Source organism: Psammomys obesus, unplaced genomic scaffold (assembly GCF_907164565.1).
Source record: "Psammomys obesus unplaced genomic scaffold, mPsaObe1.curated_primary_1811, whole genome shotgun sequence".
Classification (NCBI taxonomy): Eukaryota; Metazoa; Chordata; class Mammalia; order Rodentia; family Muridae; genus Psammomys; species Psammomys obesus.
Genome location: NW_026590062.1, coordinates 18206875 through 18232177, shown reverse-complemented (window position 1 = coordinate 18232177; position 25303 = coordinate 18206875). Strand labels below are relative to the sequence as shown.

The window sequence follows — 25303 nt, the reverse complement described above, 5'->3', positions numbered from 1 at the left end:
AGATAGATAGATAGATAGATAGATAGATAGATAGATAGATAGATAGACAGACAGACAGACAGGCTGAGGCAAGAGGATTGTGAATTTGAGACCAGCCTAGGTTACACAGACAGACCATTTAAAGGGTACAGGGTACTATGGAGAGTGATGGATATAAAGCAGTAGAACCACTTTGAAAAATAGACAATTCATTGAAGAAAAAAAAAAGTTACCATGGTCGACCAGCGACACTTTGGAATTGTGCACCACACAAAATCCTGTACATGGAGTAATGTCCCCAGAAGCATCACCCCTAACACCCAAACCATACAAGCAACCCCAGTGTCCGTCAACAGCTCGATGAATAGACAAGATGTGGCATACCATGCCATCAGCCACCGTGAGGGACCAAATACTGATTCCTGGTGCCCAACGACTGTCCCACAAAAACACCGAGTGGCAGAAAGCAGGCACAATGGGCCACAACCTGTGAGTCCAGCCATCTGCAATGTCTAACCAGATACTTAACGTACAGACAATAGGCTCATGAGAGCCGAGAGACTCGAGAATGGAAACTAACAGCTGGCATTTCTTTCAGAGAAACATCCTAAAGCTAGACTGTGATGGATACAATAAAATGAGGGACCGGTATTGCATGTAAAGTGTCTCTCAGCAGCGCTGTGGAGAACCATGATGGGGCCAGTGACATGTCTCGGAGGTAAAGGCTCTGCTGCCAAGGCTGAAGACCTGAGTTCAGTCCCCAGAGCCTGCAAGGGTGAAGGAGAGAACCGAATCCTGTGAGCTCTGCTCGGACCTCACCTGTGTACACTCATGTACACAAAATAAACGGGAATGGGAAAAGAAGTAACAAGTTGCAGAAAATAATGTAAATAAAACCAGCGCATACCTTTGTCCACCTGCAAAGCTTCACGCCAGAGTGGCTGCCAATCAGCTGGTACCCTGTGTGGAAAAGCACACAGCAGAGAGACATGAGCCCCAAGTCTCACAGCAAAGACCCCGAAACTCAGCAAGACCACTTCATTCTACTCAGTTAGAGCAATCAGCCCTGTTGCCAAAAACACTAAAGGCTTAATTTGCTGAGATGGGGAAGCTTTTTTTTTTCTTTTTTGGTTTGTTGCTAGTTTCTTTTGGGACTGAGTCTCACTGGGTAGCCCCAGTCTTCCTTCCTCAGCCTCCAAAAGTGCCGAGATTGCAGGTTGTGAGCTACCAGCCTGACTACCATGAGAAACTATTTAGCATCTATCCCTGGTGATGCGTGACTTGTAGTCTCAGCACCCAGCAGATGGAGACAGAAACGTCAAGAGTTCAAAGTCACTCTGAAGTTTGAGGCCAGGCTAAGTTACATGAGATCCTGTCTTTAAATTAATAATAATAATAATAATAATAATAATGATGATGATGATGATGATGATGATAATGGTATGATGCTGGGTGTGGTGGCATGTGCCTTTAATCCAGCACTCAGGCAGCAGAGGCAGGCAGATCTTGAGGCCAGCCTAGTCTACATAGGGAGTTTCAGCCAAGGTTACAGAGTAAGAGCCTAGTTCACACACACACACACACACACACACACACACACACACACACACAAAAGAAAAAAGAAAATGCTATGTATCTAATGACAGAGGCTCAATCAATGAACTAATCCAATGTCATGTGGGGAGGTTTTTAGCTTCCGGTCTCAGCAGTATGGCCTGAGGCTCTGAGCAGAGTACCAAATAAACCTGGCTGTCCTGGTCTCCTTCCCATGTTCTGATGAAACTCAGACCAAAAGCAACTGACAGGAACAAAGGGTTTATTAGTCTCATACTTGCAGGTTTCAGTCCATCGCTGAGGAAAGTCAGGGGAGCTCTGCTTGACGGCTCACTTGCTGGCTATTGCTCACTGACCTTTTGTACACAGTCTAGGACCACATGCTCAGGGAATGACACTGCCCACAGTGGGCTAGTCCCTCCTACATCAATTAACAATCAAGACAGTTCTCTGCCGACATGCCCATAGGCCAACCTGACCTAGGCAATGTCTCAACTGAGACTTCCTTCCTAGGTGACACTAGGCTGTGTTAAATTGACAGTGAAAGCTGACTAGGACCCTACCCAAGATCATAGTGGACTCAACAAGCTCAGAGAACATGTGGCAGCTTGAATGACATATGTCCCCCAAAGGCTCACACAAGTGATTCTGTATATCCATATAAAATGTAGAGTCCATAGTTGAGAGAGAAATGTCACCTGCCTTTCTGAGCCTGGCTTACTATAATGATCTCCAGTACCAACTTCCCTGCAAACGTAATTCTGTTCTTTTTTTTATGGTTCAACAAAATGTGTATGGACATTTCCTTCACCAATTCATCAGCTGACACTGAGTCTGGCTCCATCCGCATGTTGGCTAGTTGGCAGCTCTAGCCCTCCAGCTACAGGGCTATGGCACACACGGTTGTGCAAGTACCCCTGTGGAACTCTGACTGAGGAGTCCTTTAAGTTAGGCCAGCAAGATGGCTCAGGAGGTAAGGGCATTTGCTGCCAGGCCTGAGATCAATCCCTGAAGCCCATAAGGTGGAAAAAAAGAACTGCGCCCTGACAGATGTGCAGACTGTAAAAGGCAGCGGAGACTTTCGAAGTTGGACTTAATGAATTTCAAGCTACCAGCCTGTGGAGCTCAGGGAATGAATGTGGTGGCTTGAAGGAGGATGGCCCCATAGCCTCATATATTTGAATGCTTGGTCACCAGTTAGCGGAGCTGTTTGGGAAGGATTAGAAGGTGTGGCCTTATAGGGGAGGTGTGCTGCTGGGGGAGGGCTTAAAGGTTTCAAAAGCCTACACCATTGCCAGTGTGCTCACTCTACCTCCTACTTGTGGAGAAGGAGGTTAAGTTCTCAGCTACTGCTCCTGTGCTATGCCTGCCCGCTGCTTCCATGCTCCCCACCATGACAGTCAAGGACTCCACTCTGAAACTGTTAGCCCAATAAACTCTTTCTTTTATAAGTTGCCATGGTATCTCTTCACAGCAATAGAAAAGTATCTAAAACATTGGACATAAAAAGACTGCCACATCTGGGGCTGGAGAGATGGCTTGGCAGTTGAGAGCACTGGCTGCTCTTCCAGAGGTGCCGAGTTCAGTTCTCAGCACCCACATGACAGCTCACTACTGTCTGTAACTGTAGTCCCATGGGATCCAGAACCTTCTTCTGATGTGCAAACATGCATGCAGATAAAACACCCATATACATAAATAAATCTTTTAAAAAATTGCCAGATCTAAAGACATAATGACAGAAGCTTAACTGAAAAGTGAGACATGAAACAAAGAATTTAACAAAAAGAAAAGTCAATGAGCTATGGTCAAATGCAAGCAGCTGTTAGAAGACATCTGTCACAAGGAACGTGGAGGGACATAATCAAATAATTGAAGAAGTAACAGAACTGAATTAAAGAAATGTAATAAGTAAGGACTCAAGTAAGGACTAGAGAGATGACTCGCATGGGTTAAGAGCACTGGCCACTCTTCCAGGACCTATGTTCAACTCCCAGCACTGATACGATGGGTCCCAACCATCTGTAACTCCAGTTCCAGAGAATCCCAAGCCTTCTGGCCTCTGTGGGTGCTGTCCAAACACACATGCAGGACAAACAGGGCCATGGTTTTGATCCCTGGCACCAAGAAAACCAGGCATGATGGTTTTATAATCTATACTCTCAGGAGGAGGCTCTATCTCACTGTAGACCGAGTCACAGTCCACGTGAGCTTAGACCACACAGACTAAGCGTCCGAAACTGAGCTGGATAAATGCTTCCTCGCTTACTCTTTTTCTCAGGTTCCAGTGACCTAAGCTCTGGCTAACATGCTGTGACCCTGCCGCCACACTAGCCAGCCAAAGACTTCTGTGTCTCCTGTGACAACCCTGTCCTATGCTTCCCATCTTGGCATGAGGTCGAGTGCCCTACAGAGCAGGAATGTCCCAGTCCTGGCAGGCAGTCACCTTGTTTAGTTAGGGCCTCTCGCAGAGCGGGCGTTATCATCGCTCTCCTGTCGCTGTCTTCATTCTTCTCCGTGTTCCTCTGCACAACAGCTTTCTCCTCCTCTTGAGCCTTTTCTCTCTGTGTCGAATTGAAAAAAATACAATCCAGAATTGGCAACAACCACAACTCCTTGGCAACAGTGAGGAGGTTCATGCCACCCAAGCTGAGACCCAACATCCCACACAGTGATCTCGCTTTAGGAGAGACAAGGACCAAAGGATACACTGCCAGGGTCAATAAATAAATATGCAAACAAAGCAAAACCTAACAACGATAAAAACCTAACCTAAATCATCTGTTCATCTGTTTAAAAAGTAAGTAGTTCTTAATTTTTATTATGCTTATTTACTTATTTAATTAGCGTGTGTGTGTGTGTGTGTGTGTGTGTGTGTGTGTGTGTGTGTGTGTGGCAGGCAGACAACAGTAGTTGGGAGTTGGTTCTTTTCCTCCACTATGTATATCCCAGGGACTGAAATCAGGCAGTCAGGCTTGATGGCAAGCACCTCTCCCCACTGAGCCATGCTGCCTGCCCCAAGAGCAAATGTTTTTAACAGTCAAACACAAACTGCCTAACTTTGACAAATTACTGACTTCCTCTGAATTTCAACTTCTTCACATGAAAAGGGGGCAGAGTGCAGGTATTAAATAAACTGCAGTTCCTCGGGGAGGTGGGTGAACACAACTGCTGACACAGCTGAAAAAGAGAACAGAGTGCATGGACTAAATAAAACTCAGTTCCGGGCCACACAGAGGTGGCGCATGCCTTTAATTCCAGCGCTCAGGAGGCAGAGGCAGGCGGATCTCTGGGTTGAGGCCGGTCTGTTCTACAGAGGGATTTCCAGAACAGCCAGGCTACACAGAGAAACCCTGTCTCGTAAAACAAGCAAAAATAGTAAAAATAAATAAATAAATAAATAAATAAATAGATCAATAAATAAATAAAGCACAGTTCTTAGTGGGAGGTGAATACTACCACTGGTACACTTGAGATAAGAAGCAGAGAAAAGGAGAAAAGAAGGGAGAAAGAAAGAAAGATGGGGAAAGAAGAGAGAGGGATGGTGATAAGGGGGGTAAGGTAGAAGGAAGGAGATGAGGATTCAAGGGCAGCAAAGCCACAGAAGGTAAATGAGCACAGTTCAGGCTGACGTCTCTACCTTCTCACTAGAAAACTCAGCACATTAAGTTCTTTTCATCCTCAAAGTCAGTGCTCCATAGGCCGGAACACAATCACAATGCAAAGGCAACGGAAAGCATGCCTCTGCCAAGGGAGCTTCTGAACGGAATAGAAAAAATAAGGAAAAAACTTCAATCATGTTCTCTTCAGTGGCTGCATGCCAAGTTTAAGGCCAGCCTGGGCTACATTTGACTCTCTCTCAAAGAAATAACAACAACAAAAGACAGAAAAGGGAAGGGATTCAGGCTGTAACTCAATGGCACAGTAGAGCCTAACATAGAGAATGGCCGGGGGGTTACCCCACAGAAACACACATATACAAACATACACACACAAAATAAAGAGAAAAAAAAATTGGTGACTTATTTTTAGGTCTTACTGAAGATGAAAAATGCACATAGCCTCCCTCCATTTGATGATTTTTATGAGAAAGCTAAAATGCTATATAAGCTAGCAGCTTCAAGGTCCAACATCATTTCATGTCCAAAAATAATAGCAATCAATGATGGTTACGGTGTCTTTATTGCATTCTCTAGTGACCTCTACTGGCCACCACAAGAAAAGCAAAGAAAAATGTGTCTTCCCAACCTCACAAGTCAAAGCTTTAAGGAAGGCTTAGCCAGATAGAGATTCCAGAATTCTATCTAAACCTGCTACTTCATTTCCCGTTTTTAAGACTATTTCTATAAAGAAAATTACATTTTTCAGTCAAAGGCCAAAAATTACATTCACTGTAATAAAGTCTGACTGATTTTTTAAAAAGACCATAAAAGAACTCATGTTTTTGTTTTTGCATTTGTTGACTGGTTGGTTGGTTTGAGACAGGGTTTCTCTGTGTAGCCTTGGCTGTCCTAGAACTTGCTCTGTAGCCCAGGCTGGCCTCGACCTCACAGAGATCCTCCTGCCTCCGCTTCCACATGCTGGATTAACGGTGTATGTGCCACAGTGCCGGGCTTCCATTTGCAGTGTTAAAGAATCCACCCCGAGCGCCCTCTCTGTACCAGCTGCCCTCTCCTCAGCCCCTACCCTGAGATCTGCCCATCCTCCCGGAGCCTGTTTTCACAGGCTACAGACTGGAATGAGATTTGGCCGAGTTCACGGAGAGGCCAGTGAGATAGCTCTAAGACAGACGCGTGCCACTAAGCTGACTTAAGTCCAATGTGGGGACCCACGGGGTGGAAGGAGAGAACCCATTCACAGACTCTGCCCTGGCTGTGGCGCATGCGCCCCTACACACACGTAACACATGAAGAACATACGCATAAATAAATGTAATTTGTTTTTGTTTTTGAGACAGGGTTTCTCTGAGGCCTTGTCTATCCTGGACTCTCTTTGTAGACCAGGCTAGCCTCAACTTACAGATTTACCTGCCTCTGCCCCCCTGAATGCTGGAATTACACCACACCCAGCTATAAATGTTATTTTTAATGTTCAAGGTTCATGTAAATATAACAAAACAAAAACGACAACAACAAAAACAGGCAGAAGCTAGGGAAATTAAACTGCCTTCCCTTCCACCCGTAACTGTGCCACACCAGAACCCAAGAGGTGGATAAGCCACAGGATCCAACTGCAAAATCACGCATGAGAGCAGTACCTTTTCCTTCTTCATGGGGTTCACAATGCTGCCCAGGTCCTCGACATCAACCACGGCATTCAGGCTCTGGTAATTCTGGGCCACAGACTCCTCATCACTGCTGCTCTCGCACGGCTCCTCCTCCTGCACGGCAGGAATTTCAGAACCTCACACAAAGCCCATCTCTCACCCCCACGGGGTCCCTGCGTGTTTTATTGTGTTTGGTTGACTTTGTGTTGCCTTTCACAATGCCGGGCAGGTGCTCTGCCACTGCCACACACCTCAGACTGCCTCTACTGTGTTTTTGTATGCTGCTTTTTTTTAATCCATTATTTTAAACGTGCATGTGTGCATGTTTGCTTGTTTGTGTGTGTGTGTGTGTGTGTGTGTGTGTGTGTGTGTACAAGTGCAATGGTGTACTTGTGGAGTCAATGCTTTCTTTCTTTTCTGTGGGTTCCAGGGACAGAACTCAGGTCATCAAGCTTGGTGCAAGTACTTTCACCTGCCGAGGCACCTTGCCAGCCCCACCTTAATGGTATTAATTTTTAAAACTATAAACCATCTTAGATCTTCGGCATCAGAGTGATCACTGTCAAAAGGCATCACAGAGTGGGTCTGGAGAAATGGCTCCATGGTTAAGGGCACTGGCTGCTTTCACAGAGGACCTGAGTTCAGTTACCAGCACCCACATGGCAGTTCGCAACTGTCTCTAACATCGGTTCTAAGGTATCTGGTGCCTTCTTCTGGCCTCCATGGGCACTGCATCCACACGGTGCACAAGCCTACTTGCAGGCACTCATGAACATAAACAAACCTTAAAAGAAGGAGTGACAGAAAACAAATACCTCAGGAAAGCTCCCATGGGAAAACAGAAAGGACAAGGCTCAGGGGAGAAAGACGCCAGGCAGAAGGTGGGGCCAGGCTTGAGGCCAGTTCAGTCCCCAGCACTGAGAGCAGAGAAGATGGGGCCAGCGAGACACTGCAGCAAGGAAAGGTGCCGTCACAGAGCCTGACAGCCTGGGACCCTCTCTGGGTCCGGCTGGCGGAAGAGAGAGCGGCCTTCTACAAGGTGCCCCTGACCGCTACACGAGTGCTAGGGCGTGTGTGCCCGTGGAAGCGCACACACGCCCACAAGAAAAATACTCTTATTTTGGGCAGAGTACTGTTTGCTTCTAGATGATAACACAGTAATGTGTCATAAAAATATGCCACCCAACAGTGGGCCACATAAGCAGCCCCATGAGCCTGGAAGATCACAGCCCCCTCTGTCTCTTTTAGCATATGTGGTGATGTCCACCCAACACTGGACCAGCCTGAAAAATCTCACTGCTCACAACACAGCTCTTTTGTTTGTTTGTTTGTCTGGTTTTGGTTTTTTCCGAGACAGGGTTTCTCTGTGTAGCGTTGGCTGTCCTGGACTTGCTTTGTAGACCGGGCTGGCCTCAAACTCAGAGATCCACCTGCCTCTGCCTCCCTGAGTGCTAGTATCGGAGCCTAGGGCCTGCAGGCAAGTGTGGTGAGGCGACTTCAATTTCGTGCTGTGTAAAGGGCCAAAGGTGAATATTTCTGGCAAAATAAACAATCCCACCTCAGGTATAGTGCTCTGCCGCTCTTAACACAGATGCTGCTGTGCCAGAACAGAGGGAATGAGCACAGTTGTGACCCCCAAACCCTTAAAGAAAAAGGAGGTCTAGAGATGTAGACAGGCTAGCAGAGTGTGTCCATAACATGGACAGAGCCCTGGGTTCCAACCCCAGCACTAGATAAACACACAGCAAGAGCCTCAGCACACTGACGGTGGAGGCAGGAGGATCAGAAGTTCAAGGTCTACCTCAGTAAATATCAATGCCACCAGAGCTACGAGACCTTGTCTCAAAATTAATCAATTTAATTAAAAATTTAAAACTGGCAGCAGGTGGCATTTAGCTGTCAAGACATTTAGCTGACTATCTCGGGCTCCTCTGTAACTCATGCTCAGAACCTCATCTCTGACAGAAACGGACTTACTGTCTCTCCAAGGACCTCATTTCATCGTCACATAAAATCTAATCAGAACTGCCATTAACTTGGCTCTGTGACCTTCAGAAAATGTAAAGCCTGTCTTCAATAAAAGATGAATGCAGAGGACTCAAGAGATGGCTCAGCCGTTAAAAGCACTGGCTGCTCTTGAAGAAAACCTGGGATGGGTTCCTGGCATCCACACTGTAGCTCACAGTGGCCTCTGGCTTCCACAGAATACTGCATGTGTTGCATAAATAGACTTGCAGGCAAGAGACCCACACACAAAAACAAAATTTGTTTAAATAAATGAACTTAAAAAATAAAATAAAAAAAATAAAATAAAATAGCTGGGCATGGTGGCACATTCCTGTAATCCCAGCACTCTGGGAGGCAGAGGCAGGTAGATCTCTGTGAGTTCGAGGCCAGCCTAGTCTACAAAGTAAGTCCAGGGCAGCCAGGGCTACACAGAGAAAACCTGTCTCAAAAAAACAAAACAAAACAAAAACAAAGCAAGAAGGTTAATGTAATTCATGAAAGCCACTGGGATTAGAAAGTTAATATGAAGCATCTCCTTCTTCCCCAGAAAGCTTCCAGTCCAACGACAGCAACATAAGGGTACAGGTATCGTAAAGTGCCCACTCTGTGCTAAAGGCTTCAGGGAGGAGCAGCCATAGTAGGCTGCCTGTCATGGAACAACTGACCAAAGCTCTAAGTGTGGATTTACAAAGTCACCTAAGTTGGTGGGAAGTGGAACACAGCAACAAGAAGCCACTGAAAAGTCACCAGCAGACTGGGAGACAAAGCATGAGGTTAGGGGAGACTGGCAGGTCACATCCTGGAAGGAAAATGGCAGAGGCTTCTCAAGTGGTTGAAAGGGGCTGGGAAACTGTTCAGTGGTTGAGGTGCTTGCTGAGCAAACATGAGGACCTGAGTTCAGATACCAAGAATCCACATAAATGCTGGACAAAATGGCTGCCCACCGGTATTCCAGCCTGGCTGGACTGCAGAGCAAGCCGGCAAGGGAGACGAGCCATACCTCTCTGAGCTCTGGGTTTGATTGAGATACCCTGCCTCAATGAATATGTTACAAGAGCAACCAAAGACAATTCCCAACATCAACCTCTGGCATTGATGTGCCCATCCACATGTGTACATACCCCTAAAGACATACATATGCCCACAAACATGCAAAAACATGCATACATACACACATGTACCACATACACACACATGGAAACAGGGGAAAAATAAAAACTTTAAACAAAATATTGTCTAAAAAGAGAGCAATCTAGCCTGTGTCTACCTGTGATCCCCATTATTCGAGAAGCTAAGGCAGGAAAAATCCACACTCAACCTGGGCTAAAGAGTGAGTTCAAGGGCAGCCTGGGCAACCTGATGAGACCTTATCACCAAATAAAAAGAAAAAAGAAAGAAAGAAAGAAAAAGGAAAAGAAAATTAAGATGGCTACCTGTGTGACCCCAGCATGCTGGGCAGAGGATCTGGAATTTACCCTCAGTTATGTGTCAAGTTAAAAGCCAACCATATGAGACCCTACCTAAAGCAAATAAAAATTGGTGGGCTGGATATATACTGGCAAGACCTGCGATCCCATTCAGTCCACAGAGCCACAGAAACTGGAAGGAAACGAACTCCTTTGGCAAGTGTGACTTTGTACTTCTGTAGCTGCAAGGGTGTGTGTGGGGGGGCCTGACTCGTGTAGAAAAGGAGACTGTGAAAGAGAGAGAGAGAGAGAAAGTAAGAAAGAGAGAGAAGGAAGGAGGGAGGGAGAGAAAGAGGAAGGAAGGAAGGAAGGAAGCCCTCCACCACCTTTACGGAAGGAAACAGGAAACAAACATAACAACATGGTTGATCGACACGGGTGTGAGGGCTAGGAGCAGCCATCTAGGGAGGTGGGCTGACAGTTTACAGGGACATTTAAGCCTCCCCTAATGACCGGACTGAGAGTGGGAAAAAAAAGACAGAGTAGGCCAACATTCAAAGCTGCTCCAGGGGAAAGTGGCCAGGCGGGCGGCCAGAAGACCCCAGCTGTGACAGCAGCAGCCACTGTGCAGCCTGAAGAAAGGAAGGAAGTGGCTGTGTGCAGAAGCAACAAAGAATGATGTTTAAAGGCTGAGGGAGTGGACAGGTGAACCCAGAATGCTCTGCTGCTCCAGCAAAAGTGAGCTGCAGCCACTGGGGTCAGGAAGGGTGTGACCTGGGAAGCTCAGACTGAGACATGTGTCACTCCTCTTAGCTTCCATTTCTTGACCTGAGGAAGATGGTAGGATTCTGCCTAACTCAGCAATGCAGCAGTAAAGGGACAAGAATGAGTCTCGTGGTCCTGAGCTTTAAGGCCCAGTGCTGGTAAACTGAGGCTAGCTTCAGCCTTGTGATGAGTTCCAGGCCAGCCTGGGATACACAGCCAGACCCTGTCAAACAAATGGGAAGGAGAACAGAGAAAGAGAGAAGCAGGAAAGGAGAAAGAAAGGAAGGAAGGAAGGAAAAAAAGGAAGGAGGAAAGGAAAAAAATGAAGGAAGGAAGACAAGAGTGGGATGGGGTAAGAAGAATGAAGAGAAGGAAGAGGGAGACAGCAGGGGAGGAAGAGAAGCAAGAAGCGGGAAAGCAGGAAGGAGAAGGGAGGAGGGAAAAGGAGATGTACACTCAGCACATGGCCAGCATTCACTGCACTCTCTCTCTCTCTCTGAAACAGCTGCCCCGAGTTTCAGATCTTCTAACCAGGGCAGAGGTAAAGCCAGGCATCCCACACAGTCACACACAGGACAGACTCACATGCACTCAATCGCTTTCGCTGTGTGTGTGTGTGTCACACATAGTAAGAAAGGAGCATAAGCACATACCTCAGCATCCCTGGGATGCAATTCGCCTTGCAGGTGAGGCCGCATCTCTCCTGGGCCGGGCTGGGTCGACTCGCACTTCCCTTTCTTGCAGTCCCTGTGACAGACCTTTTTCTCCCCTCTCTGCAGGGCCTGCAGCCGGGAGATGAACTTGGTCTTCCAGGCTGTGAAGTCGGCCTCAATGCTGCCATGTTTGCTCTGAACTGTGTTGCAGTCGCCCTCCCCTCGGGTCAGTACCCGTTGGGTGCCGAGCATCCAAAGCCATTTGTCAACATTTGTGCTGACCTTCAGGGAAGAGAGAGAGAGAGAGACTAAAGGAACCACAACGCACAAATACACAAACTAAAAATCCAATTCAGGGCTAGAGAGATGGCTCAGAGGTTAAGAGCACTGACTGCTCTTCCTAAGTGGTCCTGAGTTCAATTCCCAGCAACCACATGGTGGCTCACAACCATCTATAATGAGATCTGGTACCTTCTTCTGGTCTGCCGGCACACATACATGCTACACCTACGCCAGTGTCGCCATAGTAGCATAAGCTACAGAGCGGGGGATACGCTTTCTCCGGAAATTCGCCCCCTGGAAGGTCCCTGGCAGACTCATCCCACTTGGAAAAGAGACGTGTTCTGAGATTTCTACGTTTTTTCAGTTGTGGCTCTGGGGCTGGAATAATGAATTCTTTGATCTTTCTCTGTGACTCCTAAAACAGCACAACTAATTTTATAAAGGAATTTATTATTAATAGATTGTTAAAGGCTTTAATAAAAATAATAAGTTTAAAAAAAGTCATGAATTAGATTTAGTATTAATAGGCATTAAGAATAGTGAAAAAATAATAGGCTCCTTCTTAAAAAATAATAGCATGAGAGGTGCAGCTGGCAGGAGTTTCCCCTCCGTTCAGTGCCTTGTTTCTAAGGAAGATTATAAATCTTAAGCAGGACATATGGGAGGATGGTTAACAAAGGTGTAGTTAGATTTTGATATAGAGAGGGACTTTGGCAGGAATCTGACTTAGCTCCTGACTTTCCTCTTCACTGGTTAGCAATAATGAAGCTGCATTTGAGGTTTCTTTTTCTTTGTTTGCTCTGATCAAAAAGTTTTTAGGCCAAGATTTCTTGTGGGCACTGCTTTATGTTTGACTGCATTTTGAGTTAAAATGTAAACTTTGTATTCTTGGTAAAAGTCTGAATGTTCTGGGAAGTAGGCCAACTTTAAGGTGTCTTTTGTGGAATCATTATAAAAATACTAGCTTGATTTCAGTAAAGTTGCAGAAGAGTCAAAACCGTCAAGGTGTCTCTGTCTGTCAATTTTTCGCCGAAACCGTGTCTTCCTATCCAAAGCCCTGTTCTCCCACGGAAGATGGGAGCCCGACTGGGACGGCCCGTGGCACATACAGGCAAAAATACTATATAAATAATAAATAAATAAATCTTTTAAAAAAAATCCAATTCATCCTCTAAAGCAGCTTCCAGATGGCACCGCAGAAACCCAGTGACTCAGGGCCGCTACTCAGGAGTTTCTGCTGAGGAGCACAGCACGGGTCCAAATAACGATCTTCAAGTTCTAAGCTGGGCCTGATGGCACAGGCCTGTCAGCTTAGCTACTCAGGAGGTGGAGGTGGAAAGACCTCAGGTCCAAGGCTTCTTATGAGACTCGGTCCAAAAATAAAAAGGATGGAGATCTATCTCAGGGATAGAGCTCTTGCCTGAGACCCAGGGTTCAGTCCTCAGCACTGCTTAAGTCATATGTGGTGGCACACACATCTGCTTTCTTGGAACTCTGAGATGAAGGCAGAAGGATCAGAAGTTCAAGACCATCCTGGCTAGGAATGGAGCAAAAACATCTGCCTAAAATCCCAAATGAGGTGCTGGGGGTGTGGCTCAGTGGTAGACCCCCTGCCTAGAATCTCCCAGTAAGAGTCTGGGGTGTGGCTCAGCGGTACACTACCTGCTTAGAATCCCCCAGGGAGGGGCGAGGGCCTTGGTTGAGCAGCAAGGTACTTGCTTAGCATGCTTAAGGCCCTGGGCTCCATCACCAGCACCATAAAGGAACAATATTAATGTAATAATTTATGATTATTGGGACTGGAGAGATAGCTCAGCAGTTAAGGGAACTGGTTGTTCTTCCAAAGGACCCACATTCAATTCCCAGCATCCACACAGCTGCTCACATGTCTGTAATCCTAGTTCCATGATATCAAATACCTTCTGATCACTGCAAAGACCAGGCATACAAGTGGTGTAGACATCCATGCAGGCAAAATACCCCCCCCACACACACAGTAAAAATTTAAAAATAACAATTATTAGGCAGCAATACTGTAGGTTAGCTCTCACACACGTAACATGAGACCTCGCCTGCCTGCCTGTCTTATGGCTAAAGAAGGACCTTGTCCTATAACTCACCGCACTACCTACCTTGTTGAAGTGGCTCCGGTAGGCGGAGTCTCCCAGGCCAAATACCACGTATCTCAAACCCTTCAGGTAGGTTTTGCCAAAGCGGAAGTCGTTAGCTGCTTCCTCTAACCACTTGCAGAACCACTCTGCACTCTCTGGAGGACGGCCGTCGGTGTACGTAGCAACCAGGAAGGCACAGACATTTTTACTAGAGATCTAAATAAAACAGTATTTATGTCAGAAGGATATTAGAGATAAGAACGATTATGAGAATACATGTCTCAGTGAGGGCTGAGACATGACGTCGTGGGTAAGAGTGCCCGCTGCTCTTACAGAGGACCCAGGGTCTATTCCGCGAAGCCACAGGGTGGGTTAGAACCAGCCCTAACTCCAGTTTCAGGGGGTTCAACAACGCCCTCTGCTGGCCTCCATGGGCACCAGGCACACACAGGTGCTCCTGCAGGCGGACACATACCAATAGTCAAAAAATAAAAGGACATAATAAATCTTTAAAAAATAATAGTATACAGGGTATCAGTTGTCTAAGTGAAGTTGGTCTATCTGAATGCTGCTGTTGAGCACAGTGGTATGCCGGGAATCCCAGCGCACTCTGAGGCAAAGGCAATGGGACTGCTTAAGGCCGAGGTCAGGCCAGGGCTACAGGGCAGGATCTTGACTCAACAAATAAGAGTTTCAGAGTCATAATGAAAAAGCTTCCAGTTGAAATGGTTCAGCATAAAAATTTACTTTATTCTGGAGATTCTAACTACCCCACAGGACAGGTGGTCAATTAAATTTGGATTTTAAACCTTTATTTTAATTGTGTGTATGTGTGGTTGTGTGTGGGTGTGTGCACATGAGTGCAAGTGTTCAAATGAGGCCAGAAGAGGGCCTCACATTCCCTGGAGCTGGAGTTGTGAACAGCTATGAGCCACCTGATGTGGGCGCTAGGAACCGAACCTGGATCCTCTGCAAGGGCCACTGCAGTTCTTAACTAATGAACCATCACTGCAGCCCCAATTTTTTTTTTTTTTGTTTTTTGTTTTGGGGTTTTTGTTGTTGTTATTGTTTTCAACACAGGGTTTCTCTGTGTAGCCTTGGCTGGCCTGGACTCACAGAGATCCACCTGCCTCTGCCTCCCTGAGTGCTGGGAACCCAGGGAGGAGTTTTAAATGAAGAAAAAATAAGGCAAATACAACCTCTCCTAGCAGGCTGTCGTCTGGGTCATACTCCTTCAGATTAACAACGGCCACCGGCAGGTCCAGAGAGGTCACTGCTTTGGCGAGAATCGCTGCAAACCCCTAAAAAGAGGGAAAAAAAGAATAAACCCTTCAGTATGGCGAATAAGGAAAGCGTGGCTGCTGTTTGCTCCAGCTGGCAAGGGCGCCTGGCAGCCCTTGCGGTGGGTGCTTCCCCAGCAACTTTGTCCATCATCAGCACACCCAGAACAGAGATGAGGCACTGAGTCACAGCTGTCCTCTGACCTCCACACACACGCACATGTGCGTGTACACATACACTAAATAAATATAATAAAAGAGTGTTTGTTTACAAAAAAACATGTAGACTGGGGAGACGGTTCCGTGGATAAAGTATGTGCCACCTAAGTGTGAAGATCTGAGTTCAGATCCCAAGGGTGTGTGGAAAATCGGGCACAACAGCACACACTGGAGTTCCCGTGCTCCAAGATGGGATGTAGAGACAGCCCCAGAAGCTAGCAGGCTCAATGGCCTGGAGTCCACAGCCTTAAACAACAAAGACCCACTCTTAGACCAAGTGGAAAATGAGCACAAACTCCCAAATTCGTCCTCTGACGTCCACTTGTACACTGTGGCACATACAGATCCACGGACACACACACACAAATAAATGTCAGCCGGGTGCAGCAGAGCCCACCTGGGATCCCAGCACTTGGGGAGGCAGAGGCAGGCAGCTCTCTGTGAATTCGAGGCCAACCTGGTCTACAAAGTGAGTCCAGGACAGCTAAGACTACACAGAGAACCCTGTCTCAAAAAAACCTAAATAAATAAAGTTTAAATTTAAATATAAAAAAAAAAAAAACAAAACAGTAAAACCAGTGTATGTATTCAGAATCCCAGTGTCCCGAAGTCAGAGACAGATGGCTCCCTGAGTCTCGCTGGCCAGCCAGTAGGGTCCCAAGCCAACGAGAGACCCTGTCTCAAAAATATATGGTTGACAGTAGCTGAAGAACAACACCCGAGGCTTAGAGGGGGGGTGGGGATGTCTGCAAACAGCAGGGTTGGCAGAGTGTCAATCCAAGTGAGACAAGAAAAAGATTCAGTTCAACACGACTCAGAAGCTGGTGCTGGTTCAAACTTCTAGAGTCTGACACCAGCAAGTTTATTTAGTCATAGTTAAGCACAGCACAATTTTGGAAACTTTTCCTGATGATAACTCAATCCCGTGTACACAACAAAGCTGAAGACATGATTATACCAAAAGTCTTTTCAAAGCACATATGACCTCTTCCATAAAGATGGGTTCTAGTGACTGAGAAACAATGCCTTAAGATAAGGGTCAGGGGAGGAAGAGTCCGGGATAAGCATAACAGTCTGGGAGAGAGAGGTGTGGCCTGGCCAGGCACATCCATTCCCAGCCTTCTGTGTGGAACACAGCTTATGCATCCATCTGAAGAGACAACCCTTCATGTTGAACACTCCCAGTAGAGCATGCCCGGCGGTGATGAGCACCATGGAAGAAAACAAACTCAGATGGGTGGAGAGAGCACAGGGCCAGGCCTACTCTATAATGAGTGTGGCTACTCTATAGAGAATGTCAGCATACATGTGTATGAAAAGATAAATGGGGGCAGAGCTTGGGTCCACTGCAAGAGCAGCTCATGCTCTTAACTGCAGGGCCATCCCTCCATGCCCACAGCCCGTTGACAAGGCAACAATGAGAGGCTAAAGAGATGGCTCAGCAGTTAAGAGCACCGATTGCTCTTCCAGAGGACCTGGGTTCGAATCCCAGAACCCATGGATATTCACCTCCATGTATAACCTCAGTCCTAGGTGACCCCACATCCTCTTTTGGCCTCCAAGGACACCAGGCATGCAACAGGCATATATACAGGCAAAACACCCATCACATAAAATAAATTTTTAAAAAATGTTAAAGTAATAATTACAAGACCAGAAGCATGCCTTCGTGGGTAAAGGCATTAACTGCCAAATCTGATGCTGAGTTTAACACCTACCATCCTCGACCCACATGAGAGAACCGATGCCAACAAACTCCTCTGGCCTCCACATGTGTGCCCACGTACATGCTTACACACACTAAACAAATAAAGTTTTTTTAAATGAAATAATAAGTATTACTCTGAACAGGCCACCAGAGACTGTCTCAAACAAAACAGCTACTTTGTACAACATCCACAAGATCAGTAGAACCCTCTTCAGCAGCACACACAATAACAGGCCTTGGGTTTTGGTTTTACTGTGATTCACAGCCTTACTCAGTCTTTTCTTAGAAAGAACTCAACAGTTGTGACCCTCCTTCCCGGGAAGCAGTAACACGTGGAGCCCAGCAGAGAAACCCATGGCCTCCGGTCCACACGTCTGAACTCTGAAGCTACTTTAGCATCTACCTTCCCTGCCTTCAGCACGCTGACTGCATCCCGGACACCATCCCTGCTGTCAGGGTGACCCATCCCTGACGCCATCCCCATGATTCACTTGTCACTAGCGGCTGGCACATCCAACCAACAGCCAAAAGCCGCTGGCACCCCAAGGAAGCTGTAAACCCACCTCCACCCCACCTCCCAAAAGAAGAAAAAAAGAAAAAAAATCAAACTTGCTTTGATACCAGAGCGTTCAGCAACTTTTCTATCTCTATGGTGAGATTCTCACACGTGAAATTACAATGTCATGTCACAATGTTGCAAGGTCCGATATGACTCAAGTCCACATCCTATCCCCAGAGCACAATCTCCATCCTCCAGAGGCAGACAAGGACTTCAAGGCCGTTTATGACTGGAACCTACAGACACTGTGTGGGGCACAGACTTCGCCACTGCGGAAACCAGCATGGAGCTGGAGTGAGGTGGAGATGTGCCCAGACCCTGAAGATCTCAGTCTCGAGACCGACTGAGTCAGCGGGAGTAAGGATCACTCCCTCCTTTCTGTGCCTGCATGGGGTACAGGACGTGTAGTCTCACTGCCACTAGCTCCGAAATACTTGAGGTAGTCACGTAGCCTAGCATCTGGATTCCTGCAAATGAAGGGTTCCCAGAATCCCAGCCCCGGCCAACGATATACACCCACCCTGAAAACCCCTTCCCACCCCCCAAGGTTCACACAGCCTTTGTTCACCCCAAATACACACAGAAGCTGTTCCATTGCAGATGGTCTAAGAGCTGCTGTTTCACAGGGAGAGCTCCGAAGGCCTTCTAGGCGGACCAGGATCCTGCCTTCACCACCCATTCTGGTTCCGCTTCATCCTTCTCAGCCCAGTGTACAGCAGTGCCTGGACCACCCCATTGGAGGAAGCGGAGCCTGGAACTACAACACTGCACCCAACAGAAGGAAACCACCCACCATTCCAGAGAGGAACAAAGAGAGAAGGGTGGAAGGACTGACGAAACTCACTGCTCAAGGAGGGCCTCCAGAATTGTCTTTAAATGGGAAGACCAAGAGAAAGGCTTGGTGCAAAGAGCTCACCTTGGCCATGCCTGTCTGTGAGCCATAGAAGATCTTCACTCCAGACACATGAGACTGCTTCTTCTGAAAAGAGAGGGAGCGGCCGGGAGCTCCGGGGACACTTTTCTCCTGCGAGCTAGTGACCTTAAAGATAAAGGGAATCCATCAAGACTCAACCTCAGGCAGAAGCAAGGAGATCTGTGAGCTCAAGGCCAGCCTGATCTACAGAGTCAGGTCCAGGACAACCAGTCTACACAGAGAGACCCTGTCTCTAAAAATCAAACAAACAAAGACTCAACATCTCCCTCACTTCAGGAGGTATGAAAATTGGCGCAGACGCTGACCCTGTGTGATTCTCTTCATCTTTCCGGGTGTTTTGGGTGTACCCCTCACCTCACCCTCTTGGTCTAACTGGGTCCTTAAAAGGCAGGACCCACCTTTTCCAAACTGAACGATGCCCATTCCCTGCAGAGGAAAGCTGTAGCCTACCCTCAGCGTTCATGGAGGACTGGTTCCAGGACAGACGGACACACACAGCTGCAGGACCTCTTCCTTAGGGACATGAACACAGTGTTTACCACTCCCCAGAGGGCTCTGACCACAAACCATTCCACCATTCCACTGCAGCCCAACCTGGGAACCTCAAAGCAGCCGTACCACCTCAGAGTCCCACCCCAGAACGGAGGAGGACTCCCTACAGCCGCAGAGGTAGAGTTCTGCGCTCAGGTGACCTCCTGCGTTCCAGACTCCAGCACCTTCCTAGAATGTGAGGTTACATTCAATCAGAGCAGAACTACATATGACTAGCCAAGGGAAATGACGTCAGGGGAAGCGATGAATCTCAGCTGAGTCTCTGGACACCCCTCCTCCTGTGAGGCAAAGTCAACAGTCACCAAGCCTTATCCCAGGAGGCCTCCTGCCAGCAGTCACAGCAGCTCTGAAGAAGACAACTGTTACACTCAGAGGGTGGTGCATAAGTGTACTCCTGTACACACACACACACACACACACAAATGATGTTCAAAAACTTTTGGTTTGGTTTGGTTTTTGGTGGGGGAGGCTATTGTTGTTTTGAGGCACGGTGTACCTGTGTAGCCCAGGCTAGCTTCAAACTAATCATTCTCCTGCCTCAGCCTGAAAGGTACTCAAAACTCCCTCATACAAAACGTTATAGACTTTACTTAGAACATTCACACACCCTCCCCGAGATTTAAAATCATCTGTTATACTTATATTTCATCCAATGAAAATGTTTTATAGTTTTTGCACTGTGCTGCTTAGAGAATGGTATTGTTAACTCTTTCCTCCAAATGAAAATATTCCTTCTAGAAGGCAGGCTCAAGCAAGACGGGCATGAAACTCACAAGAAACTTAGGAAACTCAAGAAGCCCCCGACATGGTTATATAAGCTGTGAACAACTGCTGGGGGAAAGGGGCTCCTCGGGGGAGCTGCCTGCAGGGCGCGCAGGCGCCCTCAGTGATGCTCGGTCATCACCCACGCCAGGGCAGGACTTAGGTGCACGGCCTCCCAAGTGGCACTCATCTGCCGGAAGTAACCCAATAACCTGACTGGTTCACGGGGTGGGACTTGGACGGAAACATTTCTGCATCTGTCATAGCCCTCTCTCCTGGAGTGAACAGAAATAGTATCTGAGAAAAGTCACATAACAGACAAGGAGAGAAGTCTGGACATATTTGGTAAAGAAGTTTGGCTGTGTGTGTGTGTGTGTGTGTGTGTCTGGGTGTGGGTGTGTATGTGTGTCTGGGTGTGGGTGTGTGCGTGTGTGTGCGCGCGTGCGTGTGCATGTGCACACAAAAGTGCCCATGGGAGTCCAGGGATCACTGAGGACAGAAGAGGGTGTTGGAAGCCCTGGGACTAGGCAGGCAGTTTTAAGGCACCTGCCATGGGTCGTGGGAGCAGGGCTCGAGTCCTCTGTAAAAGCATCATATATACGCTCCTAACTGCAGGGCCATCTCTCCACACCCACAGCCAGCCTTTTATGTGGATTCCGGGGATTGGACTCAGGTTGTCCAGTTTGCATGGCAAGTGCTCTGACACACTCACTGAGCCATTGCTCCAGTCCAGTTGCCAAATACTTTCTATTTCTTCGGCTTAATCCTGAAAACCACCAGGATATGGAGAGCAAACTGTCCATTCTTATGTTCTGACCTTTAGTGGGTGTGAAGAAAAAATAACTCTCCAAGTGTAGTGGTGCACACCTTTAATCCTAGCACTTGGGAGGCAGAGCTAAGTAGATCTCTGAGTTCAAGGCCCACCTGGTCATCAAGTTCCAGAGCTAGACAATCCTGTCTTGGAAAAAAACCAAAAAAAAAAAAAAAAAAAGATTACCCTAATCCTGGAAAGGTGCAAAACAGCTTTTTCTTTTTCTTTTTTTTTCTTTTTTCTTTCCTTTTTTCTTTTATTTATTTATACCTTTTTTATTTTTTGGTTTGGTTTTTTATTTGGGTGTTAGTTGTTTGTTTATTTTGATACATGCTCTCTCTACCTAGCCCTGGCTGTTGTAAAACTCACTCTGTAGACAGGCTGACCTCAACTCACAGTGATCTACCTGCCTCTGCCTTCTGAGTGCTGGGATTAAAGGTATGCACCACAACACCAGGCTATTTTTCCTCTTTGTAGGTTAAAATTCCATTTTAAAATTCTTCTTGACTCTAACTTAGTCCATCATAATTTCTAAAATCTTAAAGAAAAAAAGTAAGGCATTAAAACTATTCTAGACAAACAAAAATGAGATTTAATACCTATGAGCATTAGACATGGAGATACCTGCTGGACATCCCAGCACTCGGGAGGTAGAGACAGGAGGACCAGCCAGAGTTCAAGGCTAGTTGGCTATAGTGCACAGCAGGTCAGCCAGGGATGTATAACAGAACTCTGTCTCACGAGCTGGACAGGAGAGGGGCAGAGGCCCTTTCGGCCAAGCCTAATGACGGGAGCTCAACCTCTCCAACCTACACAATGGAAGGAAGGAAGCAATTCCTGAAAGTTGTGTCACTCACTCCATGACACAGAGACACACACCAAATAAATAAATAAATAAATAAATAAATAAATAAATAAATAAATAAATAAATAGACTAACTAACTAAGTTTCTTTCTAGCTTTTCTGTATTTTTATGGGAGCTTTGAAAAATCTGTACTGTAAATTCTCTGTAATATGATCCCTAAATACTATCCCATTGAAGAAGAAAGAAAGATGAAGGGGGTACTGGAGAGACAGTTTCAAGTTAAAAGCACTTGTTGCTCTTGCAGAGGACCTGAGTTCAGTTCCCAGAATCCCCATGGCAGTTTACAAGCATCTATAACTCTAAGAGACATGATGTCCTCTTCTGGCCTCTGAGGGCACAAACCTACATGTAGACAAAAGACTCATACACGTAAAATAATTCTTAAAAGATGGAAGGGGAGATGGATCAGTCAAGACAGTGCTTAGTGCAAAAACACTGAGGACCAGTACCCACCTAATAAGCTGGGAGTGGTGACACATTCAGCTAATCCCAGTGCAGGGGGCTTAAAAAAAAAGGATTGCTGGTTCACTGGCCAGCCACCATGGCCCAGTGAACAAACTCCAGGTTAAATGAGAGAATCAGTCTCAAAAAATAAGATGAGTTGGCAGAGAGATGGCTCAGCTGCCAAGTGCACATACTCCTCCTGCAGAGGACTCCAGTTTGGCTCCCAGCACCCATGTCCAGTTACAACCACCTGTATGTAACTTATACTCCAAACGATCCAACGCCCTCTTCTGGCCTCTCCAGGCAGTACACTCCCATACACACACCATCACATGCACCTAGTTAAAATTTTAAGGGGAAAGGTAGAGAGAGAAAAAACTACGCCAAGTACCTGCTTCTTGGTGATGATCTGGACACAGATCCAAAAGGTAACTCCCAGAGCACAGCCCAGGTAGATGTAGAATCTGTTCATCCACAGCGACAGCAAGGGTGACGAGAAGTCCCACACATCCAGAGGAGGACCTGAGTTCAAAACAACACAGGGGTGTGACAATGCATGCAGCCACACACAAAGATGCCCATTGTGTAGCTACTGTATCGCTATACAATAAAGAAAAACAGAAACATAAAGGACATAAAACAACAGAGGAAAAAAATAAGATTAATTTCAGAATTAAAAGTAAACTTCATATCCAACATTCTAAGTAATTTAGATGGCTGATTCAATTTCTTGGTTGAAACAAAGTCTTGTTTTGGATACCAGGTCACCTTCAAACTTTTTTTTTTTTTTGATCCAAGTAACATTTATTAAGTTCAAAAACATCATCAGGTTAAAAGCAGATTTCAAAAGAGGGGTATGTCACAATTCCTGTACAAACTTTAACACACAAAATAAATTCTACAATTTAAGCATCCTTCCCTTTGTCCTAAGGAGGCATGAGAACAAGGCCCACTAACTTCTGGGCAGTTGTCACCAGCGACAGCGGCAGAGAAGCAAGGTGTGGAAAGAGCAGCAGCTCTTTGTCTGTTTGCTTGATTTTAAAAAGCACCAAAGCTTTGATGTTAAAATGCAAAACGTAACATTAACACAGGCTGAATCAAAGCAATAAGACTATTCCCTTCCTTTCTTTTAGCTCCGAACCTCAGGTCTTATGTTACTGGCTGGAACCAGTAAGGCTGTCCACGCTGCAGTCAATGGTCCCCAAGTAGCTCCACACTCAAATACTCTTCCCCAAGAGTTAGAGGCAAGACAACAAACACACAGGAACCCCTCTCTGAAAGACCAGAAAAAGTCCTTGGCCCACGGAGAAGCAGTGGTCAGACTAGTTCCCAGCAAACCAATTTACAATCACCTTCAAACTTTTAACCATCCTCCTGCCTCAGTATCTAAACATCACCATGCCTGCCTCCTCTGCCTCCTCCTCCTCTTCTTATTTTTCTTCTTCTTCTTTTAAGAGAGAGAGAGAGAAAAAGAGAGAGAGAGAGAGAGAGAGAGTCTCTAATATTGCTCTGGCTGCCCTGGAACTCACTATAAAGACAAGGCTGGCACCTGCCTCTGCCTCCCAAGCGTTGAGAGTATAAAGGCATGTGTCACCATGCCCAGGCCCCTGACTTCTCAAAAGAGATCTATTTTTTTTTTAATTTTAGTGTAGGCATGTGTAAATATGTACATGTGCATAATTGCAATGAGCCATGGAGGTACTAGATTCCTTGATGCTGGAGTTTCAGGTGGTTGTGGATGCTAGGAACTGAACCACAGTCCCCTGGAAAAGAGGCAAGTGTTCTTAACCCCTGAGCTATCTCTCCAGCCCACGCATGGCTTTTCTTTTTCAATCCTTAATCAGAGGCTTGTCTTAAACACTAAAAGTGAAAATTTTTCCAAAGGACTTGAAACCTGAAATGTAGGCTTTACAAGTGCTGTTCATAGACCAGATCTCGAACCATGTAAAAGGAGGAAGCCACTTTTTCCTTTCTGACGTTAGGCCAGTTTCCTTCAAAATTCTTAAGTCTCAGAAAGGCAAAAACCTAGTTAAGAGCTTGGATCCGTCCTCTCGGCGCCCAGGAGTGTCTGCCCTCTGCTAGTATGTGCACTCAGTAGGCTGAGGCAGGAGAAACACTGTTTATTTTGAGCCTGGCCTGGGCTACGTGCCGAGTTCCAGGCCAGTTTAAGCTTGTTCTTAAAATTGTTTAAGAACAATTTCCTAATCCGCCTGGGTTGTGAGTTCCAGGGCAGCCTCAGCTACATAACTGCGTGCCACGCCAGTTGCTACACAAACGAGTCCCAAGTTCTCCTGAGCTACACAGCGAGTTCTGGGTCAACCTGCGATACAAAACAAGGCCCTTTCTAAAGAAAACCAAACAAAGATATAATAAAATGACAGACGAAAAAATAAGATACAATAAAAGCAAAAAGGAAAACATCAAGTGCAACAACCTAAGGCCCCTGCGTGGGGAGGGAAGTAGTGTCCTCCTGCCCGCCCAGGACCCTGGCCAGCCCGGCCTCACCCATCCTCCTCGGGGCCCGAGCACCACAGGTTCACAGCAAACACAGAGGCGCGGGACTACGCTCGGGAGGGCCCGCTTTACCGAGCCAGGGAAGCCATGCCGTCGGCAGGCCCGCCCGCATTGGCCACAGAGGACAGAGGCGGGCCCAGAAGAAAAAAATGGAGCCAGCAGAAGCCCGAGGTTCCTCCCTGATTGGTTGACTATGAGTAAAGGGGCGGGACCGGGGGAAACCACGAACTCTTAACCCTGGGAAAGACACTAGAGCGCTTCCTGTACTTCTCGGATTGGCTCAGAGTGGAAAGGGGGCGTGTCTGCTGGAAGCTCCGCCCAGAGCGGGAGATGCAAAAGCGAGGAAGCTTCCGACTCCGTTCGAATGGGCTCGGGAGGGGAGAGGGCCGCGCGGAGAAAGTACTTTCAAGAAATGAATGACAGCTTGGCCTGATGGTGCAGACTGTCATCCTAGCACTCTAGAGGCAGAGGAAGGCGGATCTCTGCGCGTTCGTAGCGCGAGGCCAGCTTGGTCTACGTAATGAGTTTTAGGACATAACTCAAGGCCAAGGCTAGATAGAGCGGCCCTGTCTCTAAACAAACAGATAAATAAATAAATAAATAAATAAATAAATAAATAAATAAATAAATA

The 25303-nt window shown here is 46.7% G+C and overlaps 1 protein-coding gene across 1 annotated transcript in view; it reads right to left on the bottom strand.

Annotated features, from left to right (window-relative positions):
- The window catches only part of LOC129676138 (S-adenosyl-L-methionine-dependent tRNA 4-demethylwyosine synthase TYW1), an 82172-nt gene extending 57375 nt beyond the window's left edge, over positions 1 to 24797 (bottom strand). Inside the window, exons 1-9 of the mRNA XM_055606454.1 lie at positions 24664 to 24797; positions 22550 to 22680; positions 18706 to 18828; positions 15223 to 15324; positions 14045 to 14239; positions 11631 to 11912; positions 6791 to 6913; positions 3980 to 4097; positions 887 to 939 (exon numbers count right to left, since the gene is read on the bottom strand). Coding sequence (XP_055462429.1) covers positions 887 to 939; positions 3980 to 4097; positions 6791 to 6913; positions 11631 to 11912; positions 14045 to 14239; positions 15223 to 15324; positions 18706 to 18828; positions 22550 to 22680; positions 24664 to 24667 — 1131 coding nt within the window. The 5' untranslated portion in view covers positions 24668 to 24797. The remainder of the gene's footprint in view (positions 1 to 886; positions 940 to 3979; positions 4098 to 6790; positions 6914 to 11630; positions 11913 to 14044; positions 14240 to 15222; positions 15325 to 18705; positions 18829 to 22549; positions 22681 to 24663) is intronic.
- Between the last annotated feature and the right edge of the window lie 506 nt (positions 24798 to 25303).